General features: G+C 39.5%; 1 protein-coding gene across 1 annotated transcript in view; it reads left to right on the forward strand.

Moving 5' to 3' along the window:
- NEIL3 (nei like DNA glycosylase 3) overlaps positions 1-19,524 on the forward strand; it is a 36,119-nt gene extending 16,595 nt beyond the window's left edge. The window contains exons 5-10 of the mRNA XM_073340082.1: positions 3,069-3,143; positions 4,252-4,418; positions 10,754-10,923; positions 12,867-13,293; positions 17,382-17,556; positions 19,044-19,524. Of these exons, the coding sequence (XP_073196183.1) occupies positions 3,069-3,143; positions 4,252-4,418; positions 10,754-10,923; positions 12,867-13,293; positions 17,382-17,556; positions 19,044-19,226 (1,197 nt within the window). The 3' untranslated portion in view covers positions 19,227-19,524. The remainder of the gene's footprint in view (positions 1-3,068; positions 3,144-4,251; positions 4,419-10,753; positions 10,924-12,866; positions 13,294-17,381; positions 17,557-19,043) is intronic.
- The last annotated feature ends 5,329 nt before the right edge of the window (positions 19,525-24,853 follow it).

Genomic DNA, 24,853 nt, shown 5'->3' on the forward strand with positions numbered 1-24,853 from the left:
GATTCTTAGCTAAAACAAGGTTGATCAGAGTGTTTGAGAGAAAATCGTGATAACTCAGTGGAATGAAAACATATCTAGCCTTAGACTGTATGAAATTTAAAAGGTGAGTTACAAATTTAGGCCTTGATCCTACAAAATGAACTCCTGAAGCTAGTGAGGGGATCTCTTGTTCTCTTCGCAGGACTTGGGCCTTTTTGGTTAAAGACTTAAGTATTCCTGTAGGAATGGGCTTTAGGCCTTGTCCTCACTGTGAAACATTACCCCAAAATTCCCACTGGTTCTGTCACTGGCTCATCTCAACCAAGATTAAAACCAGTGGGAACAAGTCTCCAGAAGTTGGAATCAATTTTACCACTGTTTCAGTTAGAGCAAATTTAACTAAAATGGTGGTTAAAAACTGTTTAACTACCAGAGCCTTGTCTACACTCCAGTTCCTGTTGGTTTAACACTGGTTCAACTGAACTGGTGGGCGGAATCTTTTCATATGCTTCCCCAGTGTAGACACAGTTCTAGAGTTCAGGTATTCCTGTCCATTTCTCAGGTACTTTTGTTTACTCCATTGTTAGTTTTGCTCAGGGTTTGAGCCTTGGTGCCCCATGCAGCTTCCACATGATAACTCTGTTCACCAGCTAATGACAGTCACATTCAGAATTGGAAACCCTTTGCCCCTCTCTTCACTTGCTCCCTATGGGTACATCTATACAGGGATAAAAAACCTGTGGCATGGCCATGGCTGGCCTGGATCAGCTGACCAAGGCTAGCGGGGCTCCAGCTCCAGCGCTGAAAAATCGCTATGTAGACTGTCTGGCTTGGGCTGGAGCCTGAGTTCTGAGACCCTTCACGCTCACAAGGTCCAGCTCAAGCCAGACAGTCTACATAGCGATTTTTCAGCCCTGGAGCCGGAGCCCCGCTAGCCTCAGTCAGCTGACCCAGGCCTCCCATGTGTGGGTTTTTTTTTTTTTTTATCTCTCTGTAGTCCCACCCTAAGTTACAGGGGAAACAGAAGTGCTGTGGGGTGTGTCCTGGGAGTTAATAAATCCGGGCTCTGGGGGAGAAGTGCATTTCAAAGTTCAGCGACCCATAACAGAAAATGTGTGGCTCTAGGCACTCTCCTGATTAAACTGAGGAGCCTTTAACTCAAGTGTGTCCGTAGAGATATGCACTGTTGTTGTAGCTGCGTTGGTCCTGGGATATTAGAGAGACAAACTGGGTGAGATCATATCTTTTATGGGACCAACTTCTGTTGGTGAGAGAAATTTTCAAGCTTACACAGAGCTCTTCTTCAGGTCTGGGAAATGTACTCCGTGTCACAGCGGAGTACAAGGTAAACAGATTGTTTAGCATGAGTAGTTAACATGCAGTTCAAGGCACCTTTCAAAGTGAAGGGCCTGATTACACTTCTCCTAGCCATAGAAGGGGGGGAAAAAAGCTTATGGGGGAGGGGGAAGGTTTAAATGGATTACAGATTGTTGTAATAAGCCATAAATCCAGTGTCTCGATTCAGTCCATGATTTTTAGTATCTAGCAAGTTATGAATTTAAGGTGCCAGGCTTGTCTTTTGAAGTTGTCTTGCGGGATTCCTTTGAGGATGAGGACCGAGAGGACATACGTAGAGTAATCGCCTTGTCAAAAGTGTTCACCCACAGGTGATACAATGTTTTTGTCTTTTATCATTTTTCTGTGTGAGTTCATCTGAGAGCATAGTGATTGTCTCACCACATAGTTGTTATTGGTTATTGGTGGCATTTAGTGTACTGGATGAGGTATACCACATGTAGTGATAGGCACAAGTAGCACCCATGGATCTTGAAGTGTGTGTTGTAGGGGTGCTGATCATCATAGCAGTGGAGATAGATCTACAGGTTTTGCATCTGTTCTGGCAGCATCTGGTGCCACTTTGGTTGGTGTGTCCTGGTCTGTAGGGAGCTTGCTTCTAATTAGGAGGCTGGAGAGATTGGGGGGTTGTTTGAAGGCCAGAAGTGGGAGTTCAGAAAATATTTCTTTGAAAATGGGGTCCCCATCAAGTATGGCTTGTAATTGTTTGATGATACCCCATAGGGGTTCTAGTGTGGGGTGGTAGGTGATAACTAAGGCTACGATTTAGTCACAGGTATTTTTAGTAAAAGCCATGGACAGGTCATGGGCAATAAACAAAAATTCATGGCTGTGACATATACATGACTTTTTAGTACAAATACCCGACTAAATCTTGGGGGCTGCTGCTGCGGTGGGGGTAGGGGGGGCATGCATTGGGGGGCTGCTGCTGCGGGGGGGGCGTGCATTTGGGGGCCGCTGCTGTGGTCTGCCTGCTGCTGGGGGGGGCCGGGGCCAGTGGCTGCTCCGGCCGCCCCGGGGACCGCTGCCCACCCGAGCAGTGGCCAGTGTGGCTGGCTGTGGGGCCACTCCAACAGCAGCCGGTGTGGCTGTTCCCAGGGCCACCTGAACAGCTGGCCGTAGAGCCAGCTGCTTGGGCAGCCCTGGGGTCAGCCACACTGGCTGCTGCAGAAGTCATGGAGGTCACCAAAAGTCACGGAATCCGTGATTTCCACGACCTCTGTGACAGACCCGAAGCCCTAGTGATAACTAGGGGTATGCAGTTGGAAGGGGTTTTATTTCCATATTGAAGCAGGTGGCGGAGATGTCACACACGAGAATTAAATTCTCTAATACAGGATTCTAAATCACTGAGGTGTTGGTGTTAACCTATAAACTCCAGCAAGAAACCAAGAGGCAGCAAGTGCAGATTACTACATGAAACTGAAACCCATACTGGAGACCAATAGGTCAACACTGAAGTAAAACACTGACAATTTGTAGCTGTTTTGGGGGCAGCAGCACAAAGTCAGACACTGTAGAATAGTAAATAAGCATATTTGTGTATGTAAATATACAGCAGAGGAGGCAAAAAAGTATGAGAATATATGAGACCAAGTAGCTGTGTAATACCATGTTTGTTGGGGGTATCCATAGAGACACTCTCTAATTATAAATCTCTTTACTGTAGTTGCTCCAGTGTATTATAGTTGTATAAATCTATTTTTTTTTAAACATTTTTGCCTTTTTCACAGGCTTGTCAATTGACAGATGAACAGACACATCACTTGGTGAAAATGACCCTTGATTTTACTCTTCTCTTTTATAAGGTGAGGGCGATAAGTTCTAAGAGAGAAAATGCACTGAAACTTTGCACCAAAATGTGTAAGCTGTATGTAGCCATCTAGTGGAAACAGTAAAAAGATGCAATAAGTCATCATGCTGGAAGTGGGAAGGACTTTTTGGTTCAGCCACTATTAACTGTTTGAGAAAAAGCAAGCAAATAATGTGAGATATTTGAGAGTAATTGGATCCTCACTGCTTTGTTCATAAAGTTTGAAATAAGATGTATGGTGTTATTTAAATACAAAGAGTAGATTTAACCTAGCTTTTTAGATTTTAACTTACATTTTGTAGAAATTCAACAAGGCAGTCTTCTCATTCACCCAGGGATGAGTGGGGCTTTAAAACCCTGAATCCATTGAAACCAGCAAGAGAGAGGTAGTCTTGTGGTTAAGAGACAGAACTGGGAGCTAGGAGATGTGGATTCTGTTCCTAGCTATGCCAGTGATTTTTTGCATGACATTGGCCAAGTAGCTTACCCTTTCTGTAGCTTGGTTTCTCAATCTTTAAAATGGGTGTAATATTCTGAATTTATACAGCATTTGCTGTTGAAGGACCTCAAAGAGCTTTTAAAGAATGAAGTAAGCCCCTAAATCCTCTCTAAGATAGCTCCGGAGCTAACCCATTTTGCAGTGTTATGAGTAAGAGTAGTAACATTTTATCATTGTTTCTAAAATGGTAAATACTGTGGTGTATACAAATTCCAGTTAAACTTTACATGATGCAAATATTTTGGGTCTTGTTTTGTGAACACAAACATTATTGGGCATTCTTAAAACCATACTGAAATAGGAAGAAATGCAAGTATTTAAACAAATGTTACAAATTACAGAAAGAATTGGCTGGTAATGAGAACATAACTCTAAATGCAGAACAGAAATCCAAGAAGAATTGAATTATGAATATTTGAATAAAGTGGTATTCATATTTGAATCTGATGCAAAGACAATCGAAGAGTATTATCTGTGTAATTTTTTTAGCTGCAAAGTTCTCAGTTCGTGTGTGTGCGCTCTCTCTCTTTATATTGGAAGATACAGAAGTCTTGCATTGGATCAAATCTCTTTCTAATCGCATTATAAAAATGTTCTATTTCAGTGCCGCAAAACAGGATCAGCTCTCTACAAACATTACAAGGTGTACAAACGCCCTAACTGTGGTCAGTGCAGTGGAAAGATCACGGTTTGTCGTTTAGGAGAGAATAACAGGATGACATACTTCTGTCCTCAGTGTCAAAAGGATAAACCTCAGCTTGTTGATGTTAGGTATGGCATTTGCTTTATCACTCTTTAAAGCGTGGCCCTACTCTGAAAAGTGCTGAATAGAACTGCTCCCTGTGTGTATTCAAAACTCTGTATGCTGCCTTTACTGACAAAAAGGGGCTTTTATTGTTTGTTTGTTTTCTTGTGAGCACAGCAGCACTAGTTCAGCTAAGAGAGTGAGCTAAATTCAATTCCTATTTGTACATCAGCATAGTTGTTGACTAAATTCCACACCTTTTCAATTATTGGCTAAATTCCGATTCGAAATACCTTATTCAAACTTTTTAAAATTATTTGAACCATCAATTGTTAGCCTACATAATGTGAATTTACATAACTATGTGAATATATAAGTTATCGTTGCTCTCGCTCTAGTTGTCAGTCAATCATCTTTTACTCATTTGTGTCATCTTATCTTAAATTAGATCCAGATCCTACAAATACATAAGCAGGTGCTTAACTTTATACCTATAAGTCCTGTTGATCCCGCTGGGGTTACTTGTGTAAAGTTAAGCACTTCTGTAAGTCTATGTCGATCAGGATCTTAGATCATAAAATCTTCAGGACAGGGACCATGCCTTTCTATATACAATGCCTAGTACGCTGGGGCCCTGGTCCTGACTGAGTCCTTTGGACACTACCACAGCATAAATAACTAATAATCCATTGAAGGCAATGGGACTTCCCAAATGTCACTAAGAACAGATTTTGAAGTCAGTAAGGTTTCACGGTTTGGCTTACAAAATCCTTAACTAATGCTGATGTATATGAAAGAAAGAACCCTACTTGACTCTGACCCCAGGTGTATCTACTGGGGTCACAGTTAAGGGGAAAATAGTTTTACTTCTAAACTAAGCCATTTGATATAGAAGCTGTTAAAAGATAATAGTATAATTCTGCAATAATGGTGGAAGCTCACAGTGCTTTTCAGAACAGAATCACACTTCAGCATTTGAGGAATTTTTAATTAATACATTATTTTATTTAAATAAACTCATTAACCTTTTCGTGTCTTTTTAAATAGATGTTTTTATAACTTACGGTTGAAAGATTTGGGTATAGTAATTTTTTTTTATTTTCAAAAATGTGAGTATAACTGACATACTATACAAATGTACAGTAAAAGTATTTAACAAAGAATTTTATGTAAGATTCAGGTTTCACAGCTGAAATATATTTGAAGTGAGGAAATGGAAAACGTTAGAGAAGATGCTTACAGAAAGTTCCCCCTGCCACAATGTACATATGTAGTGTTTTCTCTTCCTGTTTTTCTTAAAGAGCAAATCTTGCTGTCCTTAGTCAGATGAGTTGTTGCATTGAAGTAAATAGTTGGTTACATGAGTAAGGTGAGCAAGACCTGGCTTAACTGTTCCTTAATATATTATTGTTTGAGCCCAATCCTGTTCCCATTGATATTAAGGGGGAGCAGTGCCGAGCCCACTGTTTAAACAGATTTCACAAAGTACCCAAGATATGTAATGTGGCTGAGTCAATGTGGTGGTAGAAATCTTAACTTCTGTGCTTTCATACCTTTTTATTAAAACTGTGCAGCCTCTTTTACTATGACATAGGTTTTACATTAAATTTCTTTTGTTTTGTTCCTTTGTTTGTTTGCCAAACTTGACATTTTACAGAGGCTAGATTTCTAGGAAATGCGGAGCATCTACCCTCTGCAATTTGGGCCCTTTTTAAACTGAATCAAGTTGGGCACCCAAAGCTCATCTTAACTAATTCGCCTCTCACAGTTTGTATGGTAACTTCCAACTTGTGTATGTGTATATCTTACTATATGTTCCATTCTATGCATCCGATGAAGTGAGCTGTAGCTCACGAAAGCTTATGCTCAAATAGATTTGTTACTCTAAGGTGCCACAAGTACTCCTGTTCTTTTTGCGGATAAAAACTAACACGGCTGCTACTCTGAAATCCTCAATTTTGAAAATCTTGGTCCGTCTTCTTACTGTTACCAGCTAAATGTTCCTAGTTAGCCTTTGCCATTTACATGCTGTTGAGTTGAACAGGATAGGGAGGGAATGAATTCACATCGTTGATGTTCCTATTGGTTGGCTGTGATATATAAAAGTGAATGAACTGGGCAGCAGTATGTTATGTAATTTGTTTCGGCTTTATAGTTATAATGAATAAAATTATAGAAACTTATTTTTTAAATGAAAACTTTGAATGTACAACATATTATGATGGAGCAAAATTTTGCAGTCCTTGTCAAATCATGGGAATCTACAACTCTTTATTTTAATCATGCTTGTGATTTTCCCTCATGAGTTTTGGGAGAATTTTACTCTGTGTGTGCCATTGAGACATTGTCAGGCTTAGACAATTGTGATAGCAGCAGTCTTTCTACTTGGAAAGGTGGGAAGGGAGAAAATACATTGATATCAAGAGGAGCAAGGGATACAATTTTCAAGTGCCTCATTTTCACTAAGCTTTCAGTTCCTTATAGTGCCTTTGAAAATTTTACCCAAGACTTCATTCAAATAAAAATTTTAGCTAAGATTAGAGAACATTTAAATCCCCACCACCATCACCACCTTCTCAGGCAATTATAACTCAAATAGCTGAAGGGATTTTGCTAAAGGTATGTTTGGGGTTTTTTTAAACCTTTGAGCACAGATCAAACAAAGAAAATTTCAGCCTATAAGATAAATATTTCACATGCTGATAACTTTCTGAAAATATGGGGGAAAAGAGTTATAATGAGAAGTGACTAGCAGCAGGTTGGGGTGAGAGTTGTGTTCTGTGGCATCAGGTAAACAGAGAATGATGCAGAAAAAAATCTGCTTTTTTTCTCATCGCCCTCCTAGAACAACTGATATGCTAGGACTCACAGACAACAATAAAAGTAAAGCTGTGCAATATTTTGCTTTTAAGGAAACAGTAAAAGAAAAGAAAGCAACAATACAATTTGTCATTTGAAAAAGCTATCTGGTAAAGGTAGCCATAGACCAAAATAATCTCCCTTTTCTCCCAATGCTATTGTTATTCAAGTGTCAGAGCACACTATATTCCATTGCTTTGTGTTTTCTATTAGACTTTCCCAGAATGAAAACACACTTATTTCAAGTGTCAAGGATTTTATGAAAAGGCTGATTTACTGCTCCAAGATGCTCTGATTTTTAAAGCCAGAAGGGAGCATTGTGCCTTGTTACAGGTGACAGTCTGATTAAAGTATCCTAAAGACTTAAAGGAATTCTTTTAAATGTTCTTTACCTTATCAAATCCAAGCAAGTCTTCAGTCTTTAAGATAATGAAATGACAAAATTCCAGTGAACTAAGAATAAAAATATTTTAGATTACTAAGCAGTCTTCACACCTAGAGCTGTCACAGATCCAGTTAAACACACATCTTGGCCACTCACCAGACTGCTATTAGGAAATCCAACCACTGAATCCCTGGGTGTTTTAAGCCTCAAGAGTCTGAAGAGAGTCCAGGCACTGCTCTTGTCTTGGGGTCCTTAGACATACTCTTGGGGTGCAGATCCTATGTCTAGTACCCACTTATGAGAGCCACAATCATACAGCCAGCTGCCCACTCCTGGAAGGATGCTGATGCTTCAGGCTTCCTCCTGTAGCTTAAACACATCTTCTTCCAGAGCTCCAACACCACGTGGGTGTTCTGGGCCCACAGTTTACCTCTTCAAGGGACACATGAATAGTGTAACATGTAACATTGCTCTTTACCTAATTGTACAAGAAATACACAGGTCCGTGCAAAAATAATAAGCCATCACCACTACCAGAATTGTTTTTTGTGAGAAAGCAATTAGGTAACTCCAGGAGAAGGTTCATGGCTGTAAATCCCATGAAGAGATAGGGACCTCCCTCCAGCCCAGACATAAGTGCATAAGACTCTTTTGAGGGGTGGGACTTAATACCTGCCCCTCTCCTTGGCATTTCCTGTTGGCTAGGTTAGGCAGCTCCACACTCATCTGGCTGGTTTTTTTGGATGCCATTCTTAGGCGCATGACTTTCTCAATGCATTGTACAGAGAGCATGTCTGCCTCAAGGCCGTGGATTCCACTAGTCAGTAGGGTGCCTAAATGTTAAATATTGCAATGTCAAATCTAAATCCCCTTTTTGGATCTAGCCCTTTGAGACTTCTCTTCCTAGCTTGCCCTCTCTGATTCATCCACTCCCTCTCACCTGGCCACACTTCCTGGAGGGGTCTCTGTCATCCTCCTATGAGTCCTTTTTAAAGTGAGCTGTAGCTCACAAAAGCTTATGCTCAAATAAATTTGTAGTCTCTAAGGTGCCACAAGTACTCCTTTTCTTAACACCACCTTGGTGTCTTTGTTCTGCAGCTGGTAATTTTTCAATCTCCAAATCCCTAGTCCCCAGCTGAGAGAAGTTATAGAGAACTGATTTCCCTAGGATGCAGTTACTCTTCTGGTCTCCCCAGAAGGAGGGGTGCTGATCATCCTTAACAATTGGCTATAGTCCCTGGGCTGGGAGGGACGGTTTTAAAGGCTTATCAGCAATGGTGGATACATAAATCTAGATGCATTCCGTGATGCAGCAGTTTTCATTGTAACAACTTCATAATATCAACCAGAATTCAGATTTTGTACAGACACATTCCTCAGATTGTCACTAGAGCTGTTCTTTTTTCCCTACAGACGATTTCAATTTTTGGTGAAAATTCAAAAACCAAAATTCTTCATCCAAAATCAAAAATAGTTTGATTTGGAAATGCTGCCATGGTAACTTACAGGAGTCGTAGTTAGGGTGCCTCATGCTTTCATTTTCCTCTATGAACCAGGCTCCCTGGTCTGACTACATGTCCCATGATGCAATATGGTCTCTCCCCTTGGAGAGGAGAGGTGATATACCAGGGAAGTCTCTGGCCATGGTGCATCATGGAAAATATAGTCTGGCCAGGGAACTGGACTAATGCAGTGGAAAGGGGCATGAAGCAGCTAACTAAAACTTCCATGAGGCATCTCAGTAGCATTTCCAAATTAAAAAATTTCTAATTTTAGATGAAATATTTGTTTTCTGATTAACCTATATTTCTGGTGGAAAGACACTTTTGCAAAAAACTTTTAGTCAAAAACCCAATTTTTTGTCAGTTTTGATGGATTTTTTTTTTACCAGCATTAATAAAACCTTTTAAAAAAATTAGTACCTATTGTATTATCTGCTGCTGAAGTGGCTTCCCAGAATCCACAAGGTAATATCAGGGGAAGAAAGAGAGGGTGAAGCTTTTTAAAAATAAATAATTCTTACCTCTCACAAAATTGATAAATTTATAAAATACAATCCTAGGCATGCTTAATATGGTAGCAGAGCTCAGAGGGGCTTGCTGCTTGTCACTAGCAAAGCATTGTGAGAGACAGCCCAGGTTGGACACTTAAGGGGACACAGCAGTCCCACAGTCCTGGGCTGCACCCCAGGGATCCCATCACAGATACCAATCCTTGAAATCCTGTTACTGTTTCACATCCACCACTATAGTACTGAAGTGTACCAACAAAAGAGGGAAGAGTATTGTTGCATGTCAGATTTCTGGAGATGAATTAAGATCTATGTACAACTTGGCACATCAATCAGGAGTCAGGAATGTGGTATCTGGATTTACAGCTATGACAAAAAAATAGTGGATTTGATTGTTTAATGCTCTGATTCTGAACAGGTTCCTAAATACTAAACCTATTTCAGCCGTATGCATAAAACTGATATTGTACAAGACTGATTTTTATATTTAATATTTTTGTTTCATTTTCAGTGAAAGGTAAGTAGATGCTTATGCTTCTTATTTGTAAGTGTTAGATTCCCATTTCAGTTTGCTGTTTTGAAAGTAGTGTGGTCTAGTGGCTACCCCAGGATAACGGAATAAAGAAATTAAGGTTGTATTCCTTACGCTAGTAAGGATTCACTGTATGATCTTGTTCAAATCTGCTGCTTTAATTTCCCCATTTGGTTAATTGTTGATGAATACTGTGGCGGGGGAAGGAGAACAAGAATTGGACTACTGGATACTGCCTCCCTACATGCTCTTTCTTATTGCTGCTGGTTGCAAGAGGCTATAGCATGATGATACAGTACATAGTGTATAATAATTAACGGCTGTTAAAGCACTTTGAGATCCTCTGAGATGCCATTTTAGTTTGACCTTTTTTTTTTTTATTGGCCTATTCAGCATTGAGCAGGATTTGTCCTTTGGGTAAAGGAGTTGTCTGTCTAATCCAAGCTATGATATGCAGCTGGAGCCCTGGGTACCACTTGTTCTCCAGCCCCACATCTCCCAATATATGCTGGATGCAATCAATTTGTGGAATAAACTTCACAAAAGGTTAACTCTGTTTTGTTTTGTTTCACAGCAAATTGCCAACTAGAAAAAGCTTAATTTGCTGGGCATATGGCAGGGGGTCATGTTCTAATGAACATGTAGCTCAGAAACCTGAAGAAGAGTGGACATGTACTCTCTGCACTCTAATAAACAAACCTTCTGCTAAGATCTGTGATGTTTGTTTGACTTCAAGGCCTGAAGGTAATGATGGCTTTTGTGTGCTGGTTTTGTATTCTGTTTACAGTATTATCATGTTGTAGAAAGTGGTATTTTACCAGTACATTGAGAATGTTTGTTGCAAACTCCAGTCTTAATTTTTAAACCAAACTTTAAGGCTAGATTTTCAGTGAATTTCAAACCAGAATATAACCTTGCAGGTTATTTTTACATGAGTAACTGCATATCTGATTATTACCTTGTTTGCATGGGTGTAGATTTTGCACAAGAACACAGAGGGGCAACTTATTTGACCCTTTGAATCCTGTAATATTTGCCCACTAATAGCCTAATTTTATGAAGTGCTGTGTATGCTTAACTCCACTCTGTTCAGAGTAGGGATGACTCTTGGCTCTGCTAGCTCCCTCTTGTAGGCAGGGTGGCTCCTACTACAGCCATGCTGCTTTTGACTAGATCTCCCTGAAACTGCTCAGTAGCAGTTGTGGATGAGACCCAGACAGTGTGGGGAAAAGAGCTCTGAAGTATATTACCTCCTGCCTGGATTAGTCTGGAAATCTGTGTACCAGGCAGGGATGGTGAGGTGGAGAGCAGATATCCCTGGGCTCCATCGCTTCCCAGGTCCAACTCTACTGCATAGGCCTGCATAGAGACATTATGTGGGACAGGGGAGCCCTTCCCAATTCTTCCATGTGAAAAGGAGATCTGTATACAAAGGGAACTCTGAAAAACAGCCTACGTTAAGAACCCAACTCAAAAATCCTTGGGTTGCTACATGTATTCTAAGAAGCTACATCATAAGACAAAATGTGTTTTTAAGGAAGACTGCTTACACCACAGTCGCATGTGCCTCTTTACCTCAAAAACACTTGCATCTGTTACTCTACACTATGCTTAAGCTTCCTATGTATATGTGCAAGAAATGTAAAGGGTAAAGAATCATATAGATTGTGGGACTTGTGTGTTAAAGTCCCCTAGTTGGTTTTGACAATGTGTTTAAATTGCTTAGTTGATTTGAAAATCTTAATCATAGTGCTGATGTTTGTTTCTACAATACTTTTTTTTTTTTTTTTTAACTGTGGCTATTAATTCATTCTGGGTGTCTTTTTGTAGTGGGGAGTAAGATGCTTTGACTCCTATGTCATGTTTCGCTGGCACAGATGTCTTTCCCCAGGCCAGGAATGAAGAAAAGTGTTTATCTCTGCAGCTAGCACAGATTTCTGTTGCCAGCAGAGGCTGAGCTTGCTGGTTCTTTTCCTCCAGAATCCCAGTGTGAGAAACCTGAAACCTGTCCGCAAACTCAGATTTGCCAATTAACTTTTTTTTTAATTTATACACCCAGCTGATTTTCTAAAACTTACAGCAGTCTCTCTGCAACAAAGGCATTGTAGCCTAAGGCTTTAGAACAAAGTCCTGATTATTCTGTTTCTTTTCCTCCACCTCTTCCCCATTCCAATCATGTAGCACTTACGATATTATCAAAGACTGAGGTCTGGAACTTGAGGATTTGGTTAATTCAGTGAAACATTTTTATCTACAAAATTTCAATTACATATTTTCTGTTTAAATCAAATTTTCCTCATGTTGCAGAAAGTAGTATGTAAAGTGGTTGTTTTTTTTTTTTTTTTTTTCCAGTGTAGGGCTTTATCATTTACCTGTCTTTATAGACATTAAGATTCTTGGTCCCTTTTTTTTTAATTTGTTCAATTTTATATAATTAATTTCTCCCTGGAGTTCCAGTTGTGAACAGTATTCTACACTTGTGTAGTACTGTTACCTGCTGTTAAACAGTTATCATGTTCGACTCCAAAAGTGGCTGAACTTCTGTGATGGAGGAAAATTAATCCTGTGTATATCTAATCTGTGAAGTAGTCTATATAAATGTATGGCAGATGTTAATACATGCAGTTTATAGATGACCTATAGACATACTTTCACACAAATGGCTGACCAAGAATTTTTTCTCCAAGTTTCAAAGGTAGAGAATGATAAAGATTCTACAGCCTCTAATAGCAGCTTAGTCAAGTACCCTTGTAACTGCTTTGGAAAGCCAAACACAGAAATAAAGGTCAATAGGAAAACCACATTTGGAATGACAACTCTAGTTTTGACAGATCTCAGCAGTAAATTCACTCCATTAAAAAATGACAGAAGTGATAGTCAAACGCCAGATGGGAATTCTCACTGTGACTCTCCAAGAAACTACAACTATTGCCAGAATAACACCTGCCAGAGGAGTGGAAAAAAGTATGAATTTCATTCAGCAAATTCACTCACTGCAGTAAATACAGCATCACCCTCCCACCATCAATCTGATTCTTCTAATCCAGTGCAGAAGAAACAGAAGATTGATCATTCAGCCTCAGATTTCAAAAGTAACGTGAGTTTGTCAAATAGGTATGTTATTTTCCAAAACTTAAACAAGCTTTTCATATAAAGTACATCAGTCTTGTATAAAAATAAACTTGCAAACTGGAAATTAATGTAAGTCTGTGTTTGGGGGAAAATTTGGTTTTGGCCTTTGATGTTTTACTTTAAGAACCTAAGCCAATTCACTTATTTCTCTTGTGCTGGTGTGATTGAGCAACACCAAAAGTACTTGCTGTAACTTCAGAAGGCTCCGAGGCAGAAGGGAGGAAAGCCCGGGGGGAAACATTGGCCTGGAGAGCACTGGAGATGGGGCAATGTATTCAGTGGAAATGAGGCAAGTCAGAGAGTTGAGTGAGAGTTCGGGGATTGGAGAGGGAGAGAACAAAGCCAAAATGGAAAAATTCACAGAAAAGGAATAAAATAAGAACAGATTAAAAAAACCAAAAGGAGACAGCAAAAGGAGATTAGGGTATGATGATGAAAGTGTACCCATCTATTACCACTAAAGGCTGGAAACCACTGATTTGGCGGATTCTGATACATTGATGTCAAAGCCTGACACAAACATGTTTCACTGTCTGCAACCCTGTCTCCAAAGAGCCAGGAATTAGTGGCAAGCATTGCAGGAACAATGTGATTGGATGCTTTGCTGGATGAACCAGTGCTTTCCACATCCAAGAGCCCAGTATGTGATCACACTGTAATGAGAGAACTTTGAACAGTATTTATTTAAGTATTGCTTCCATTCCATTGACATTTCCAGAAATGATAGTGATAGTAATTAAAAGAGATGGGATGAAATATCTTTAAATTTTTGGGGATTGAACTATGGGATACTATGATGTGGGTCTCTCTCGTTAGAGCCATTCCAGAACAATTAAATAATTAAACATTAACTGGGCCAGAAAGAAAAGCAATCACTATATAGTCCAGTAAAATGAGGAGATTCTTCCCAGTAAAATTGGAAAGAAATCTCCCTCTCTCACAAGGGTGTTTCTGGCACTTGGATATTATATAAAAGGACCCACACAGGTAAAAATGAATGTAGCTTACAAACACTGTGACTTTTTAAAAAAAAAAAAAAAAAACATATTCTTTTTCTAATTTTCAGATTAGGTACACTACATAGCGCTGCTAGATTCTGAGGTTAAGGAACATCTCTTCAATGCAGCCCCATTCTGATTAGCATGAGCATTCTACTGGGCACAATCAGAACACATGCATCCAATACAATAGATACTTCCAGTGGCACTTCCATTCAAGTGAACTGTATAAATTTCAAATTCCTTTGGTTTGGTTTGTTTCATTTTCCTTGGACTAGTCACAGTAATGTATCCTGAACAGCAACTGAAAATGGGCTACTCTAGAAACACTGGAACCAGTCATAAAACTAGCCACCAGTGCTCTTTTTCCCTGGTAATCTCTGGTCTCTGTGGTTAATTGGTCTCTGTAATTATATTATTCGGTGCAAACATCCACTGGGCCTTGGACCCTGACTTTTGCCTAAAATGAAAATATCCTTAATTGCCTTGGGGTGTAGGAATTCATTCATTCTTGATTATTAAAGTATAACGGTACCAATATTACTTAGATTAAAAAAAAACTAAAATGATCATTTAGGCAATGTTTTGTTTTAAAACGAGAATTTTATTGCGAAGATTAACAGGCCACTGCAAAAAGAAAAGGAGTACTTGTGGCACCTTAGAGACTAACCAATTTATTTGAGCATAAGCTTTCGTGAGCTACAGCTCACTTATTTTATTATATTTTGCACATTTAAAAGCCAGATTCTCAGTTCTAACTGGTTAGAGAAATCCATCCAGTGATGGGCATGGAGGGGCCTCTTGAGCGCCTTTGTTAAAATTCACTACCAAATTTAAGAGAAGGTTGGAGTGATAGTTCTGCTTCCCATGGAGTTATTCCATCTTTGGATCCCTGCCGGAGGTGTAAAAACAAAAAACTACTTCTGAAAACCTCTTTTTTCATTTTATTTTTTGGCTGCTGTTGCTGCTGCCACTACCTTGGGAATGGACAAAATTATACTATATTGCATTCACTTGCCAAAAAAAAAAAAAAATAAAATAAAAATGGTTCTACAAGGTCATAAACCCTGCTTCAAATTGCACAAGTTAAACATTGGCCTGTTCTGTCACACATATTCAGTTTAATTTTTCCTGGACAGCATAAAATAAATATCTTTCAGTACAGCTTCAAGGGATGCAGTCAATTTGAAAATCACACTTGTTTGAAAATTTGTGACCTACTCTAGTTAAGAGAAATATCTAAGATTACTAAAATGGAAATGAGTGAATGGGGAAAATATTTCTCTTCCTATTTGTTTACTTTGTGCATTTGACAGCACTTATGTCCAGACTTCAGAGGTGCTGAGCAACCCAGATTCCCATTGAAAAAAAATCAAGCTTTTAGCATCTGGTCAGTTTCATTGTAGCTTGATGATTATCTGAACTCAGCTGTGGTAAATCAGCATAGATGAGTCAGTGGAGCTATGCTGATTTACCTCAGCTGAGGATCAGTCCCATGATCTTCTGCACTAGCAATTTACTTCATTCACTTCACCTTGCTGAAAGATCTATAACACATCATCAGGAGGCAGAAAATTCATTACGAAAAGTCAAGTTGATAGAGTGCCTTTTATCTTGTTTGCCAGGTGGTGGTTCCTCCTTCCTTGGTTATCTTTGAGTATTTTTTTTTAAATGGGAAAACAAGTTAATGAAATAGACTCCTCCTATTTGCAAGTACATGTGCACTTAGTACATGGGGCTCATCACCCCCTAAAGGGAGAGGGAAGACATTTTTCATGGAACCTCATTAAAAAAATGACCAAATGACACTGAGTTATAGACCAAACACCAAAGGTAACTTCTGCCTTTTGCTTAAATATGTATATTCCCATTACCTTAATATTGCAAAATAATTGGCCAACAATCATATTTTAAATAGGATTAGGTCAGAGGTTCTTCTGTACTAATGTGATTGTATCCAAAGAGACCATTAGGCTCCTCAGTGATTTTCACCAGTCTTCCAAACCAGAGGTTCCAACATGAACCTCTGTTGGAAAATGAATGTTTGTAGATGTTCCCCACATGTACCCATTTAAAAATAAACATTGTGGGCTGAGCTCTGAACAAACACAGACCCTGATAAGACAAAATGCAACAGGTTGGAAGCAACTGAGGTGGTCAAGGCAGAGAAGGGAGACATGGTAATGGGAACACAAGGTTACTCAGATAACTTGTGTTGCGCATAATATGCCTGAAATTTCCTGGTCAGATTTTTGCTCTTTAAGATAGAGATGAATGAATCTTACATTTTCACCCCAGTTTACATCACTAGTGGAAGGCTGTTCCACTCCGTAAACATGACGTGTAACCTGTATCTGTTAAAACAGATTCCTTTTTTCTCTAAAATACTTTTAAAGAAAACTCACCTTATTTAAACTGTAGGTAACGAAGAAATATGCCCTTGTGTGTTGAATTCAGATATAATCTCCAACTATTCTTAATAATAACAGTAAGGGAGAACAAAGCTTCCCTACCAGCTTTACAAGAAAAGTTTCCGCTCAGTCAGCTAGACAGTTCCTTATTGGAATATGATTGGGATAATTACAGTAGTTTTTATCAAAGAGCGTGGAAAATTGTCTCTAAAGTGGACAAGTAGGTAAAGACCCTAATGGCCTTGTCTAAGCTATTTGTGATGATTTTCCATTGCATGAGAGACTGAGAGAAGATTGTAAATGTAAACATTCTTGCTGTTAAGACATCCTGAATTTCAAACTAGATAAAATCCCATTCATAGTGGAAAACTGGTATATATGTAAAAGCCCTGAGGTAAGACAGCTTCTAGATTTAGATTGGAATTTACTTCATTTTTTTAGAAGGTTAAATTTAGCATTCAACGTCAGGGAAATCCATCCATTTTATATATAAAGAACCAAAGGGGTGGATTAGAAAAATTCTATCCAGCTGTCACTCTGTGCAAAGATACATTATTGACAATTCTGTTTTACAAGCCAGTGTGTGTGTGTGGGGAGGGGAGGGGGGGTTTGGTGGTGTTAATCCCTTTAAATTATTTAATATTGTAATCTGTCATTACAGTGAACATCGAGTTAACATGACAGATGGTATTTGTACATTAAATGCGGGCAGTCCTCGCTGCAGTAAACACAACCGCCCCTGCAGTCTCAGAGTTGTGAGAAAGGAGGGAGAAAACAAGGGCAGACAATTTTATACTTGTCCTCTACCCAGAGGGACTCAGTGTGACTATTTTGAAGTAAGTACAAGACCTCGGGCCTTAGTTTTAAGCTTTCCAATGAAACAAATAAAACTATTATTCATCAGTCAAAACCCCCTTTTTTGCTTTAACTAAATCCTTTTGTTCCTCAAATATTTTTAAACATTTTAGAAAATATTATCAGCTTAATATCTAATGTACACAAGTTAATATAATTTCCTATTTATTAAATAGAAAAAAGTACCATGGAAAATGGATGAGATTCTGCCTAACAATTGTTTTGTTTTGTACCTGAGGAAGGTTGGATTGTTGTAGGTTTTAAAATTACTGTTATTCAAAAGTAATGTCTGAGGGAGATCCCACTTTGGCTACATCTATGCTATCTGCTAGGTGCGTGACTTCTCCTGCTTGCATACATATACTCATGCTGGCTCTCATCCAGTTAGTGCAAGTATAAATAGCAGTGTAGCCACAGTGGCAGCAGAGGGTATGTGCCTGGTCTGGTTAAGCCATACCTCCGCAGCCACCACCCATACCATCACAGCTACATTGCTATTTATACTTGTGATGGCTCAATGAGAGCAGGGGAATCACACCCCTAGCTCAGAGTGTAAACCTTGCCTGTACACAGTTCAGTAGTAATTGAAAAATTAAAAAAAAATTCCATTGTAGTAGCTTTGAAGAGTCAGAGTATGACTGTATACATATTTGCAATCTTCTATATCTGAGCACTATAGAAAAACGAAATTTTATCTTGGATACAATTTCAAAAGTACCCAAGTCCCACTAACTTTCAGTGCGACTTAGGCTACTAAGGGCCAGAATTTCAAAAGCATTTAGGTGAGGTGCAGGTAGTTACCTAATGGGATTTTCAAAAGTGTCTTAGCAGGGTAGGCATATAACTCCCAGTTCACATGCTTGGTTACTTGAGGCTATCGCTTGGGTAAAGCAAATGTGTGTACCACCTCCAGAGAGCGGTCAATTTAGACACATTGTTCTACTGCAGTTTGTACATGGGGTCGGGGGGGAGTGGTGCATTCAAGTCAGTGGCTTTAGGACCATGTGATCAAGAAAGATCCCTCTGAAATGTCCCATTAGTCTACTTAGTAACAGCACTTGCTTCCCTTCGTCATTCTTAGTAAAATGAGGAAATTGCAACGTAGACCTATTGGTCTATGCATGCGACTTATCAGACCACTGAGAAGAACTTATAACACAATAATTCATTTGAAACACTCATCATTCAGAAGAAAGGTGCATTTTAATACCAAGTTGAAGTTTTATGTGCATATAATTTATTTACTGTAAATTCAGTTATAGCTATGGAAGTCAAACTACCAGACTCTTAAGAAATTAAATAAGCGGTTTTAAGGGGAGCTTTTTTTTTTTTTGGTTGCCACTTGCATGGCGGAATCAAGTGGGAGGGCTTATCCTGTACATCTGAATTTTTGTCATTGGTCCATAAAAAGGAATTTGACCATTAGACACAGTAACACCCATGGTAAAGTAATAATTTCTCTTTACAGTGGGCAGACTCACAGTTTCCATTCTGCCATCATGGGAAACGCTGCATTATGAGGACAGTGTTGAAGATTGGGATTAATAATGGAAAGAATTTTTTTGTGTGTCCTTTTGGGAAGGATAAACAGTGTGATTTCTTTAAGTGGGCAGAAAATGGACCAGGAATGAAGATTATTCCAGGATGTTGAGATTTTCATCTATAGTGACATTGGTCTTTTCATACTGTGTGTACTATAGTTCTCTGCTCCAAAGGATATTATTTTAGGAGATTCATTCTCAGGTGACATTTCACAATAAAAAAATGTGCCTAGATTCTGTTTGGAAAGGAAAACTGTGAGGTGGGGTTAGAGAAAATTTTATTTTCTGTTCATTCCTTGTAGCTGTAGCTGTTTTATCTAACTGTAGGATCTTTCAGAATTAGCATTTAACATATCTGGCATTCTGAAAATTAAACAATGGTAACATATCATTAGCATGCTAGTTTCCTGGGAGAAGACCTAGTCTGAAGGGGGGGGGGGGGAAGGAAGGAAATAATGTATCTGTCATTAAGGTGTAGCTGTCGCAGTTCATGATGTATTGTAATATTCTGTCAGTGCAATATTTCTGGTTTTGATTGGAGTCTGTCTGTTCCTTATGTAGGCGTGGTGTTAATTTCTCAGCATTTCAGATGTTCAAATATTTATTGTTATATGTGATTTCTGAAAAATGTAACTCCTCTCAATATATTTTAAATAATTTGGTTTTAATATAACTTCTCATATAATGGAAGGTGAACATTTTGTGTTCAATAAAATTTAAGAAAAAAAATCACTATTTAATTTTATTTATACAGATCCATGTTTAATGGTTTGTTATGAGGATCAATGTATTTGTACACTCTAATCATATTTAATGAGTTCACTATTGTTGGCTAGACTTGTAGTAGAAGACACTAACATTTGTTTTATAATTTTACAAATCTCTCTAATGCATATTTTAATCTGTTTTAATGACTCGAGTGCCACTTAATAGATCCCCGAAAGGATGTTACTAGTGTGCTATTGTATAACAATACTAAGGACCATAATTCTGTTGTGATTCACAATCAGTGTAAATCTGTTAAGCAACAGTGCTATTTATTCTTAACAGCTTCTGGAAATTTATGTTTGCATATGATATGTCTTTGTGGCTGCTGTCCAGGATCATGGAAAAAAGAAGAAATGAAGAGGGGGAGGAGTGGTAACCAAAAAACCTTACATTTCCTTACTAAAATATGATCTGCTGAAAATAGTAAGCAAACTAAAAGCTAACTAAAGGCTCAATTATAAAACCTTGTGACCCCTATCCCATGAAGCACTAATGCATCTTTATAACAAAATGAAAATATTGAAATTACATAGAAAATAAGAACACGAGTACAAGGTTTATTTAGATGATAGACTACTAAAGGGATAATCTCTTCATTTTACAGAGTCTCCTTTACCCCTTACAACACTTCAGATTGTAAAACCTAAAGCCTTTACATGTTTTTCAAGCTTTGTTGTCAATTTTACTTTGTGCAACCTGACTGAAGTGCAAAATGAAAACAAGTCATTTGTCACTTTCTTGGTTCTCCTGCACAGTCATAATTCTGCAATGTTTGAGTTGTAAACACTTCAAGGAAATGACTAAATTCAAAATAAACATTTTTCAGATTTTTTTTAAATAGTTGCTTAAACTAGCTTATATTAAATTCCTTTAAAAAACCCAAAACACTACTTTTTGGCACTGTCCATCTTGCTAACAGGGTTGGCCTTGAAACTAGAGTATTCAAAAATTTAAAAAAATGATTAAATGAATTTTGACAAAAGGGCAAAATTTGGAAACTCTTGAATTCTTTTTAGCCAGTTGTTAAAGCCAAACAAGTTGTTAAATGCTAAGCTATACAAACTGAAACAAATGCATCTCGCCGTTTTTAGGTTACAGGATTATAGCTGTTTGTGCCTTTATTGCAGAGGTTTTTTTGTGCCCTATTCCAGCAATTTGGGAATCCATAGAGAAAAATATATCAGACTTGAAAGGCTAACAATCTGATCAAAGAGCAGTGAGCTATATAAGACAATCAAATATTAAATTACTTTTTAATCAGAATTCCCCATTGAAACAAGTGGTCAGTCCTGCGTAACCTCAGGGCATGATATGCAGCAGGCATAACATCAGCAGATCAGAAAAGGAGCTTCTACTCTTTAAAACGTCTGATTTTTAGGATATGATCCAACACCCAGTGAAGTCAATGAATGGACTCCTAATGATTTCAGTAGATTTTGGATTAGGCATTTAATACGCATTCACTGTTACTGCTATTTGGGCAACATTTGGAAAAAGTCTCTCGCTATAAATTGCAGAAAGCAATTTAGAAATCAGAGCAAGAAATACGTTAAACTAAATAGTTTTCATGGTTATTGGCTCATCTCTTTAATAAATTTTCACAAAGCCTGAATAATTTAAATGTATTAGAAATAAGTTACTGCATTAAAAAACTGCATTCTTTTAAAATGGTAAATGGTACATTTTGTATCAAAGCTTGCAGTTAATTTTTTTTATTATCATAAAAAAGCAAGCTCTGCTGAAAGCATATTTCCAGGACTTTCCTATTAGTAGGAAGCAGTGAGTATAACAATTAAACATATTAGCACATGAAAGCCTCATGCATAGACTCAAATGTAGCATCAAAGGGATGTCCTAGGATGGCCTACTAAGTAATCAGAAGTGACTGCAGATAAGTAGCTTGTGAACAGCTGCAGAAAATCAAGTTTTGTTTTAAATCTGAGACTTCACAACGACCAACTCTGTGTTTCTACTGAGGGACTTCAACACTTATGTACATAGGGGAACAATGGAGATACCTGGAGGGGAGTGATTGGGTGGTATGGCCTCCCTGGCTTGGACCCGAGAGGTGAGTTGTTATTGGATTTCTGTGCTAGTCGTGGATTGTCCATAACGACCACCATGTTAGAACACACAGTTGCTCATAAATGTACTTGGTACCAGCGCATCTTGGGCCAAAGATTGATGATCTTGTCAGACCTAAGGCCATATGTTCTGGACACTCGAATGAAGGGAGGCAGAGCTGGCAACTGATCTCCACTTGGTGGTGAGTTGGATTCAACTCATGGGACACCGGCTGGTTAGACACAGGAGGCCCAAACGATCAGTATGGGTCACCTGGGAATGTCTGGTGGAAGACCTTATGCGGAAAGACTTCAGTTCCCACTTCCGGAAGAACTTCTGCATTCCGGGGGAGGTCTTGCACATAGCGTCCGAGTGGACCATGTTCAGGGCCTCAATTGTTGAGGCAGCCATGAAAAGGTGTGACCTGAAGGCAGTTGGTGCCTGTCATGGTGGCAACCCTAGAACCTGCTAGTGGACTCTGACTTGAGAGCTTTCCTCACATATAAAGGAGGCCTTCCGAGCAGTGCTTGTGAACTGGACTCCTGATACGGTTGAGAGGTACCGGCTGACTAAGAGGGCTGCGGCTGTGGCAGTTGTTGAAGTGAAAGCCCAGGCTTGGGAGGCATTTGGAGAGACCCTGGAGAATGACTATTGGGTGGCCTCAAAGGTGTTCTAGCAAGCCATTTGTCACTTTAGGAGGGGTCGGCGGGATGTTTGACAGGTTGTACTCAGTAAGGGAGGTGAAATGCTGATCTTGACTGAGGAGATCGTCAAGAGGTAGAAGGAGCACTTTGAGGAACTCAACCCGATGGACATGCTCCCCTTCTAGGAGGCAGCACTGGAAACCTCCAGTGAGATCAGATCTATTTCTGATGCTGAGGTTGATACAGTGGAAAAGTGTCTTCATCATGGTAAAGCAGCAGGGGTGGACAAGATTCGCCCGGTGATGTTGAAAACCCTGGACAATGTTGGGGTGTCATGGTTAACACACTTTCATTGGTGCGTGGAAGGCAGGTGCAGTATCTCTGGACTGGCAAACTGGGGTGGTGGTCCCAATCTTTAAGAAAGGAGACCCTGTTCCAACTATAGGGGGATCACACGCAGCCTCCCCAGCAAAATCTATTCCAGGTTGCTGAAGAGGAGGTTATGCCCATTAGTTGAACCTCTGTTCCTCCTGAATCTATGTGGATTCTGTCACAGCTGTGGAACAAAGGACCAGCTCTTTGCTCTCTCGCAGATACTTGAGGGATCATGGGAGTTTGCTAATCCAGTCTACCTTTGTTTTGTAGACCTGGAGAACGCATATGACCGCATTCCCAGAGATGTCTTGTGGGAAATGCTGCAGGAGTTTGAGGTACTGGTGCTGCTTTTGCATACTATCCGGTCCCTCTAGTCTCTGAATGAGAGTTGCGTTCATATTCTTGGTGTTGTCAAGTTCATTCCAGGTGCGCCAAGTGCATGTCTTGTCCCCACTCCTGTTCATGATTTTCATCGACAGGATATCAAGGTGCACATGAGCTGTGGAATACATTCAGTGTGGGAACTTGGAGGTGGCATCTCTGCTGTTTGCAGATGATGATGTCCTTGCTTTTTCAGACTGTGATCTCCGATGGGCACTCAAACATTTCACTGCTCAGTGTGAAGCGGCTGAGATGAGAATCAGCACCTCCAAATCAGAGGTTGTGATCCTTTCCCGGAAGAAAGTGGACTGCTCTTCTTCGAGTGATTTGCTCATATTGATTCCAGTTAGGTGTGTGCATGCCACGTGCATGGCCGTCAGAAAGTTTTTCCCTAGCAGCATCTGTTGGGCCAGCAGTTGAACCCCCTGGAGTGGCACCTCCATGGCGCTCAATATACGACGCTGCTGACCCAGGGTCCTCCAGTTCCTTCTTACCGTCCATGATGGTCATTGGAACTGTGGCGTCTTGCTCAGCAAATTCTCCAAGTTTCCCTACCTTTAGTTAGATAGTAGTAGTTCTGGTTTTGTTGATAGTTCTTTCTTGTAGTTAGTGAAAGTTGGGTTGGGGGCAGGGGTTACCCTGCACCCCAACTATCTGTCTTTGGGGCTCTCATAGAATATCAGGGTTGGAAGGGACCTCAGGACGTCATCTAGTCCAACCCCCTGCTCAAAGCAGGACCAATCTCCAATTTTTGCCCCTGTCAAGTTCCTTCCCCACTCTGAACTCTAGGGTACAGATGTGGGGACCTGCATGAAAACCTCCTAGGCTTACTTTTACCAACTTAGGTTAAAACTTCCCCAAGGTACAAACTATTTTACCTTTTGCCCTTGGACTTCCGCTGCCACCACCAAACATCTTACCGGGTTTATTATTGGGAAAGAGCCGTTTGGAAATGTCTTTCCCCCCAAAATATTCACCAAAACCTTGCACCCCCCTCTTCCTGAGAAAGATTTGATAAAAATCCTCACCAATTTGCATAGGTGAACACAGACCCAATCCCTTGGATCTTGAGAACAATGAAAAGAAGCATTCAGTTTCTTACAAGAAGAATTTTAATATAAGAAAAAGTAAAAAAGAATCACCTCTGTAAAATCAGGATGGTAACTACCTTACAGGGTAATTAGATTCAAAACATAGAGAATTCCTCTAGGCAAAACCTTAAGTTACAAAAAGACACAAAGACAGGACTATCCATACCATTCAGCACATCTTATTTCCTCAGCCATTTAAAAAATCATAATTAATGCATATCTAGCTAGATTACTTACTAAGTTCTAAGACTCCATTCCTGTTCTGTCCCCGGCAAAAGCATCACACACACAGACAGGCTTTGTTTCTCCCTCCCCCTAGCTTTTAAAATATCTAGTCTCCTCATTGGTCATTTTGGTCAGGTGCCAGCGAGGTTATCCAAGCTTCTTAACCCTTTACAGGTGAAAGGATTTTTC

This window comes from Lepidochelys kempii, chromosome 4, assembly GCF_965140265.1.
Source record: "Lepidochelys kempii isolate rLepKem1 chromosome 4, rLepKem1.hap2, whole genome shotgun sequence".
NCBI lineage: Eukaryota > Metazoa > Chordata > Testudines > Cheloniidae > Lepidochelys > Lepidochelys kempii.